This window comes from Triticum aestivum, chromosome 2B (assembly GCF_018294505.1).
Source record: "Triticum aestivum cultivar Chinese Spring chromosome 2B, IWGSC CS RefSeq v2.1, whole genome shotgun sequence".
Lineage (NCBI taxonomy): Eukaryota > Viridiplantae > Streptophyta > Magnoliopsida > Poales > Poaceae > Triticum > Triticum aestivum.
The window spans coordinates 743285010-743294441 of NC_057798.1; the positions used below are offsets into that span (position 1 = coordinate 743285010).

Consider the following 9432-nt stretch of genomic DNA (forward strand, 5'->3'; position numbering starts at 1 on the left):
ACGACGTCCTCACTGATTACGAGCACCACTAACCAACCCGCCATAGATATCTGATGTGCCTAATTGCATCTTCTACTTTCTTTTGTTCTTTCCTCCTTTTTTTCTTGTTCCTTTCTTTTGAAGATTTAGTTCGTTTTTTTTCTTTTCTCTTTTGCAAAATGCGTGAACTATTTTTCAAAATCGATGAACTCTTGTTGAAAGTTGACGAACTATTTTCAAATTTGATGATTTTTTTTCAAATTCGATGAACTTTTTTGAATTTGATGAACTTTTTTTTAAAACTCGATGAACTTTTTTCAAACTTAATGAACTTTTTTTCAATTTCAATCAATTTTTTTTCAAACTCGCTGTTTTTTTGAAACTCGGCGAACTTCTTTCAAATTCAATGAAGTTTTTGTTTCTTTTTCGTGTATTTATACACAGTTCATTGCATATTTATATACAAAAATGTTCATCGTATATTTAATAAAATGTTCAACATATTTAAGAAAATGTTCATTGGGTATATTAAAATTGTTCAGCATATATTCACAACAATGTTAAATGCATATTTATACATTGTTCAGCGTATGTCACAAAAATGTTCAATGTGTATTTAAATATTTGTTCAGCATACATAAAAAAATGTTCAGTGTGTATTTAAAAACTGTTCAGCATATATCACAAAATGTGCAATGTATATTTAAAAATCGTTCATCATTTGAAATTTCAACTTTTTGGTTCATTTTTCCAATAAATGTTGATATTTTTAAAAGTCTGGTCAACTAGTTCATTTTTTGTTCATTTAGTCGCTAGTTCCAAGTTGGTGTGGTGGTTAACCATACTCGTACGTTACAATTATGGCGCAAGTTGTTTCTTTTTGGCTTAAATTTTTCTGCGTTGCCTGCCAGCGAACGAAGTAATACTGGGCCGGCCCAGTAGAAGCACTTCGAGCGCCAGTAATCAAAACCGGCGCTGAGAGCGCCGGTTAGGACCTCCCGTCCTAGTCAGCTCTTTATGCGCTCTTTCTGGCACTCGCTAAGCTACAGAAACTGGTCGGCCCGTTTAACCACTAGTGAAGCACTTCCTCGATAGAAAAAAAAGGTTCGTTGATCAACAGTTGACCAGTCAACCATTGATATTTGAAGAAAAGTAAAAAAATCAGAAAAATCGCAAAAAAAATCATGAGTTTGAGAAATGTTGAAGGATTTTTTTAAAAGTTCACAAACTTCGAAAAAATCATGAATGTTTAAAAAGTATCTCAATTTTGAAATAACTTTGTTGAATTTCTAAAAAAAGTTCACAAAAAATCGAAAAGATCTTCGATTTTGGAAAAAAAGTTCAGAAATTTGAAAAAAAATCATCATGTTACAAAAAATATTTCATGGATTTTGAAAAATTTCACAAATTTTTAAAAAGTTCACCAATTTTGATAAAATGTTTACAAATTTGAAAGAAAACTCACCTATTTAAAAATCCTATGCGCACCTCCTTTTTTTTTTGCTTTTTAAAACCAAGGGCTTTCCGCTATCTGAGAAATAATATAAAGGGATAAAGAAGTGTTAGTCACAGGCGTTAACATGGCCTAGTGGTTACTGCTGTCTTCTCTTGGGCGGAAGCTATTTTTTACTGTACTAAATGGGCTGGCCCAGCAAGGAATGTGGTGCCGTTTAATTCGCCACCTGCGAGACCGGGCTTCCCTCAACAACAACAAAAAAAAAACCTGCGAGACCGGGCCATGCACGCGACGGCACACGATCGGTGCCCCTAATTCGGTTCTGGGTAGTGTCGGGCACACACGAAACCGGGCCGTTCAGGATTCGCTAACCAGGCGAGGCAAGCAACGCCACACGATCGGTGCCCCCTAATTCAGTTCAGGAAACCGGGCCTAGCCAGCCAAGCCTATAAAATGGAGGAGGGCCTTGGGAGAGGAGGACCGGAACGTGGATTTTTCTTTTTCAAGAAAAAAGCCTACAAAGCTCTGTCTCTCTCTCTCAAAAAAAAAGAGGCGCACAACACAGCTCTCCAGATAATGTTTCTCCTCCTTAGCCTCCTCGTCGCCGGTGTGCTGGCCTCCGACAAGCCCGTCTGCCCGGCTCGCCAGTGCGGCAATGTGAAAATCCAGTATCCATTCTGGGTCGACATGGGCGGCGCTTGGCACTGCGGTCATCCGAGCCTCCGCCTGGAATGCCGCGGCCGCACACCTGTTCTGTGGCTGCCGTCGGGAGAATACGCCATCACCAACATCTTCTACGACGACACAGTCGACGGCGACCGGAGGGTCTCTCTGTTCGACCTAGGCGTCTTCTCACAGCACAACAAAGCCTGCCCGTTCGTCGGCCGGAATCTCACCCTCCCGTCCGGCTCCCACCCGACGCTTTCACTCACCGCCAGCGACACCAACCTCACCTTCTTGGTGAACTGCTCCTACATCGACGACACCGCTGGAGCGGGACACCTCATCGACTGCCTCAACAGCGAGGAACACAAGAGCACTTACGTGTTCCTTGGCGACTTCCTCCCGTATGACTACACCACCCAATGCGAGAAAGTCATCACAGTGCCGGTTCTGAGAACGTCTCTGCATGGCGGTACAACTACAAACCTGCTTCACGCCGTCGTCCCTGCGCTGAAAAAAGGCTTCGAGCTTAGGTGGTCGAGGCCGGCGGCGATGAGTGAGTGCGTGGGCTGCGAGAATGGCGGGGGTTTGTGCGTCCACAAGCGGGAGGCAGGGAAGAAGTCTTGGACGTTCACATGTGTGACAAATGCTAGTGCCGCTCCATGGGCCGTCGCACTCAAATCTCTAGGTACGTACGACAGTTATTCCTTCATAAACCCGCATGTTGTCACTATTGCTTGCTTTACTTTCGACATTTAAAATTGATGCTTGAACTTGACGCAAACGGTCAATTTGATGGTTGGTGCTAGAACTTATGGTATGCATTGCACTGGTGCATCATCTTGGCTTTAGCGTGTAAATACGGTGAAAATTCCAGCCGTACACTGCCACGGTGCTGACGAGGCGTGATAGTGTGGTAGGAGACCCGTTGTCGATGACTGGATGGCCAAGAGGGGCCCTGCTGTCACTGGCTAGATGGCCAAATGGGCGCATCTGGCCGGTTATTTTTTGCGAACACCCCCTTGATTTTTCTCAGAAAAAAGCCCATGTAAACATATAACCCCTAAATCCCAATCTATGTGTATGACCGGATTCGAATCTTAAACTGTACAACACGGAAGAAATAACCACGGGGCTGGAGTAGAAGAGTAGCCGCGCTTTGCCGCGGCCGTTGATTTTTGCGTTGGCAGCTTATGACAGAGCATTGTAGTTAACCTGCATAATTAAGCATCTTCTACCAATTTTTTCAACAACAAGAAAGCATCATCTACCAAGAAGAAACAACAATGTGCAAAGTTAACCATCTTCTTGTTCAGAGCAATCTCCTCCCCTTCTTGTAGTTAAAATCTCTTTCCTTTTTTTCCTTTTCTTGTTAACCTCAGCGTTATTTTTTTTGTCCTGCTATACTTGATGTCATAGGTTTTTTGAAATATCGTTTCCTGCGTAACAGTACCAACTCATGATATCTTGTTTTTAGATGCTATAAAGTAAATAAGTTAGATATAGAAACACCAATGAACCACTAATTTTAGAACAATCATACGCTGTTTCATTTCAGATATTTTTACTGATTCTCCCACGAGCTAACATCATGCATGGTGCATACGAAAGCAAGTAGGTATACGAAATTGGAGCGACCATGCCTCGCATCACGTTTCACGACAAGCGAGTAGGCTACGCCGCTCCTAAACAAATCAATATAAATTTAAACATGACTAAAAGAAACACATCATACAGACCATTGTGCTATCACCCGCATTAATCACGTAGAACTATCAGATCGTAAAAACTTTGAACTCAAAATTTATTTGGTATTTTTGGATGGTAAAGTCTGAGATTTTAGGTAGTAATAGAATCTACCACCCCTACCACATAACTCTTTAGTGACCGGCGAAAATATATGTACACTTAACTAAATGCATGTTAAATTTTGAAAGCTTCATTCACTTGGTAACTATTTCTTATTTTGTGCAGTTAACAAAGAGGGTACTGTACTGAAGATTGCATTACCAATAATTGCTGGTCTTCTGATTCTCACATGTGCATCTTTTGTATGGGCATACAAGTTAACAGGTAGAACAACTTTTCGTTTCAGTTTTTTAAGATGCATTGTCTATGACGTATTTGTAAGGCAATATTGATATGAAGGTATTCATCTTAGGTGAACGGAGAATCAGCAATATTCAGAACAATGCTACACGACAACCCTTGGACATATTCACGCTCAATGAACTTGAGATAAATATAGAGCTTCCGTCGATTAGTTTTGAAGAGATCAGTACTGCAACAAATAATTTCTCAAACAACAACATGATTGGCAGAGGTGGTTTCGGGGTAGTTTATAAGGTAAGATGCCATTTCACGATAGTGATCTTGTTAGATTTTTTCCAATCTCATGTTCACTTCAAATTTAAGAATTATGTATTGATGTAGGGGATTTTCGGAAGCGGAAAGGAAGTCACTGTAAAAAGACTCAGTAAGATTTCTAGGCAAGCGGCTGATGAATTCAAAAATGAGGTGATCTTGGTCACCAAATTGAAACATAAGAATCTCGTTCGGCTTCTTGCCTATTGCGCTCACGAGGACGAGAAGTTGCTAGTCTACGAATACATGCATAATAAAAGTTTGGATGCCTTCCTTTTTGGTATGTCCTAACTTATGGTCATAACTCACAAAACATTTTTCTTTTCTTTTGAAGACTTCTTGCAAAACTTTCTTTGGTTTACTGAGTCTATTTCGCATTGGTCTTCGAAGACACTACAAGGAGATCCATACTTGATTGGCCAACCCGGTTCAAGGTAATTAAAGGGCTTGCAAGGGGGCTTCTTTATCTGCACCAAGATTCGAGGCTGACAATAATTCATAGAGATATCAAAGCAAGCAATGTCTTGCTAGATGCAAAAATGAACCCCAAAATAGCTGATTTTGGTATAGCAAAGATATTTGAGGGAAATGAGCCACAAGCAAAAACTACCCACATTGTCGGGACATTGTAAGTAATACATGAAACCAACTTATAGTTTGACATGGTAATTATTTAGCGGTCAAATAACTGAATTTTTTGAAAATGATTCAAACAGCGGTTACATGTCTCCTGAGTACCTGATGGAAGGTTTCTATTCCGTCAAGTCTGACACCTATAGCTTTGGTGTCCTACTGTTGGAGATTATAAGCGGATTAAAGATTCGTTCAGTCCATGTCATAGCGGATGACTCACCAAGCCTTACGGCTTACGTAAGTACATAAAAAATCTCTATTTTCAATAACCCAAAGCATCATAATAACTTTATGATTTCATTGGTTTAGGCGTGGAAGTTATGGAAACATGGAAACGCGAGAGGATTGGTGGACTCCTCAATTGTGGAAAATTGTCCACTTGACATAGTCGTTAGATGCATTCAAATAGGTCTTCTGTGTGTTCAAGACTATCCAGATGATAGGCCATGCATGTCATCCACTGTCTCCATGTTGGAAAATGAAACAGTTCCGCTTCTTCCTCCGAAGGAACCTTTATACTTTCCACAACAGAACCATGGAACAGGAGACCACGGAGATAATGTGGGCATATCCGTGGATGACATTACTATCACCGAGGTAGAGGAACGCTAGATATGTACTTCCATTGATCTTTTATGTAAACATCTCTAGTTTGTACATTCATGTTCGTACAAATAAATGAATAGTTTATGAATACATTGGAATCCCCTGTGTTATTTTCATATATGGTTTCCTTATTTTGAGAACTTCAGCAGTAGTTTCTGCATCTGTTTTCACCTTGTCTAGTGGAAGAAGCTACTCGATCATATGTGGACCACTTATGCGGTTGTTTTTTCTTCTATGAAATTTGTGCTTGTGAACTTCCTATGTTAGTCATTCGGTATGAATTTCTGAATTGGTATTTTTGTATAAAGGATGGTAGAAGTTCATATTTTTCAGAGTTGGATAAAAGTGATGACTTGCTATTGATTAGGCTAGGTTTCCATGACTAATGCACATGACTATTCTTTTACTACAAAGTTGTGATGGCCCTGGGCACATGGGACTTAGACTTCCCTTTAACTTGGTCTGTAACCACATTTGTAGTAACTTGTTTATTGTTTTGCCCCCACAAAAATTAAAAATAACATATTACTCTTTTTTACACTTGAGGGGTCCGGCCATCCTTGTTTTCACTGTGTAGTGTATTACATCATGAAGATTGAAGATGATAGGTCCCAACACTGCTTAATTGGGTGCCAACTTTAGTCTCCAATGTTGACATCAGATTTTGGCACTGAAGAAAACATTATTAAAGTGACCTCAAACAAAGACGTGATCTACATGAAGAAGTTTTGCATTGTCGACATGAACATCTTTGAAGTCTTGGTCATCGCCATCCGATCTCATCTCGAGGGCCTAAGTTGTGTTGGAAGTACTAATATTTCATGTTTAGGTTACTGTTCGGATGATTACACCTACAAAACGACCTCATATGAGAAAACGGTTTACATGGTTGTCTTAGCCTTGCCAAAACGGTCGATTTTGATATAAAAATCGTTTTAATATGAGGTCGTATGCAAAAATTAAAGCCTGCTCAGTGTGACCCTACCATGAGCAAAGAGTGACGCCCAACACAAGACATCCATATGAGTGTCTGATGGTTAGCGTGAGTTATTGCCTGTTTTGCACAAGTGAATCAGCCCTCAAGATGCACTCGCATCAAAAAACGTTCAACATGAAAGTTGTTCGCCTCGTCAAAACTGTTGAAATTGATTTGGGCACTTCTCCATACAAGTTCGTTTACTGCCTAAAAAATGACACGCGAGGTGCAACCAACTTTTAAACCGAGCAGTTTTGGAAAGTTCGGGTCAAACATCCGAGTTGGACCTAAATTAGGGTTTTGTACGTGAATCCAAACCATTTCCTTGCACGAAAGTCCAACCGCCTTTCATATACATAAGGGATGACGACCGATTGAAATAAGAGCACAAAATCGAACAAATCAATCTATCATACTTTTAATTTTCATCTATCTTTATCCCTCTCCCTTGCATCTTGCTTCTCATTCTTCGTCATTCTTCAAGGGTGTGTTTGGTTTGAGAACCAAGTGTAATGGAATGGGATGGTTCCATTATGGAGGAATGGATTGGTTCCGTTCTTGCGTTTGGTTTGAACTAAAAAATGGAATGGAATGGTTCTATTCATGTGTTTGGTTGGAGAGATGGGATGTGGCAATAACTAGTCAATATATTCTCTAAAATGACTTCCTTCTATACATCAGCTTGATCAATACAGTAGCGATAACCAGTACAATACATGTATGAAATAATTCTTTTGTATTTTTTGACGTTTATAATTATTTTGTATTAGCATACACGATGGCATATACACACAAATCCATCACGTCTTGGCTTGATGTGGCTAATCAGTGCTATCATCAACCTCGAGCTAGGGGATTAGGAGAGGAAAGAGCCGATCTCTGCTAGGATCAATATTATATACGAACTTGTACTGAACCATCGCCAGGATCCCTGCTAGCTAGTCACTCCTACTCTCTGCTTGTCGACCGAGTCCTCGGCCTATGCTACCATTAGGGAGATTAGGGAGGTGAAGAAGCACGTGTTCATCGCCGCTAGCCCGTCATAGCAATAGCTCGTCCGCAGCTCGCCCGTTGGGAGGAGATTCGAGAGAGGTGAGAGCAAGATGGGGAACGAGAGAGGGAGAAACAATGGGGAGGTGAGGGAGAGAGCTGCGGCGCATGCGCATATCGTGGTGGGGAGTGGGGAGACGAGGGTGAGTGACCCGTTCCGCATCGTTCCTTCGATTTGGGGGTACGAGTGGATTCCGCATATCAAGTGAATATTCAGTTTCTGGGAGCGGGTTGGTTCTCCTTCCTCGACCCAACCAAACATGCGAACGAGTCCTGAGTGCGGGCCAGACACATTATATTCCAGCTGGTGATACAAACCAAACACACCCCAAGATTGGAGGGCAGCGAACCTCGAGGCTCTAGGGGTGGTCAATCCGACCTAGGGTAGCCCATAGCCGTCGCGTTGTCCTAAAGGTGTCCCTCCCGGGCGAGCAGGGTTTCAGATCTACAAAAGCATCCGCCGGATTGTCTTGCTATCGCGCTTCCCGTGAGCCTCCCTTGGTGCATGCTGCCACACATCGCATTCGGTGTCGAGGGTACACAAGTGACATGTTCGTGCGCGAGCACACGTTTTGGCCACTCCATTGGGGAGGAAGCTTCAAACGGTCTCCAACCCATTCTTGCTACGAAGAGATCATCATTAAGGGTTTGCAATCTACGAAGGTAATATGAATACCCAATCCCCTTGTTTCTGTCTTGCACCGTACATACCAACAAGCATTGTAAACATCCTAAAGGCAAACCTTATCACATTATTTTTATAATACAATGGAATTGTACAAGGGGTAACTATTTTTGATAAAAAGTTTCTGTAATTAAGATTCACAAAGTTTCCGTGAGCATGAACAAACTTCAAGGAGCTCTCCCACTTCAACAATGCTTGTCTCTCTCACTTTCACTTTCCTTTTTGAAAACTGTTGGATTCCCCTCTTTATTTTTTTAAACTATATAAAAGCACTCAACAGAAATAAATGACTCTCTAAAACTTCAGGGTTGTCTCCCTGGCATCGCTTTCTTTAAATCCATTAAGCTAGGCATAAAGTGCTCAAGTAATGGATCCACCCGGATCCCAAGGTATATTCAAAGCCAATTTTAATTAACAATGATTTGTGATTTAGTAGTGAGCACAAAGTAACATGTATCATGCAACAACGAAGTCTAACTCTCTTCCTATGCATCGGCATGTCATAAAAGAACAATTCATGCACACATAGTAAAGGCCAATGCATAGTATAAACAGCTTCTTGCAATTTTATCATATTGGAAACATAGAGAGGTGGAGATATAGTTCCTCTCTCATAATAATTGCAAGTAGGAGCAGCAAGCACATGCATATTATATCTATCAAAATCATCATGTGTAGTAGTAAAACGCAACCCATCAATATAATCCTTAATAAGCACAAACTTCTCCGATATAGTGTAGTCAAGAGAATTCAAAAAGATAATAGGACTATCATGCGTGGGTGCAATAGCAACAATTTCATGTTTAACATAAGGAACTATAGCAAGTTCATCTCCATAAGCATACATATTGGCATCTCGGCCACAAGCATAGCAAGCATCATCAAAAAGGGATATTTCAAGAGAATCAATGGGATCATAACAATCATCATAGCAATCATCCTTCGGTAAGCACGAAGGGACATTAAATAATGTATGAGTTGGAGGGTTACTCTCATTAGAAGGTGGGTGCGGGTAGCTAA

At 41.0% G+C, this 9432-nt stretch overlaps 1 protein-coding gene across 1 annotated transcript; it reads left to right on the forward strand.

The window, feature by feature from the left end:
• Nucleotides 1-1928: 1928 nt before the first annotated feature.
• Nucleotides 1929-5817, forward strand: LOC123047104 (cysteine-rich receptor-like protein kinase 15). Its single transcript, XM_044470596.1, has 7 exons — nt 1929-2786; nt 4073-4171; nt 4260-4444; nt 4532-4742; nt 4853-5090; nt 5179-5332; nt 5405-5817. Exons 1-7 carry the CDS (start codon nt 2012-2014, stop codon nt 5705-5707), a joined length of 1965 nt encoding a protein of 654 aa, XP_044326531.1. The 5' UTR covers nt 1929-2011; the 3' UTR covers nt 5708-5817.
• Nucleotides 5818-9432: the final 3615 nt, after the last annotated feature.

Bases quoted from the DNA above. Each gene is read 5' to 3' on its own strand.
- LOC123047104 (XM_044470596.1), top strand. From the start codon at position 2,012: ATGTTTCTCCTCCTTAGCCTCCTCGTCGCCGGTGTGCTGGCCTCCGAC. The intron at 4,445-4,531 runs GTAAGATGCCAT...GTATTGATGTAG, and splicing joins GTTTCGGGGTAGTTTATAAG to GGGATTTTCGGAAGCGGAAA. The intron at 5,091-5,178 runs GTAAGTAATACA...TGATTCAAACAG, and splicing joins ACCCACATTGTCGGGACATT to CGGTTACATGTCTCCTGAGT.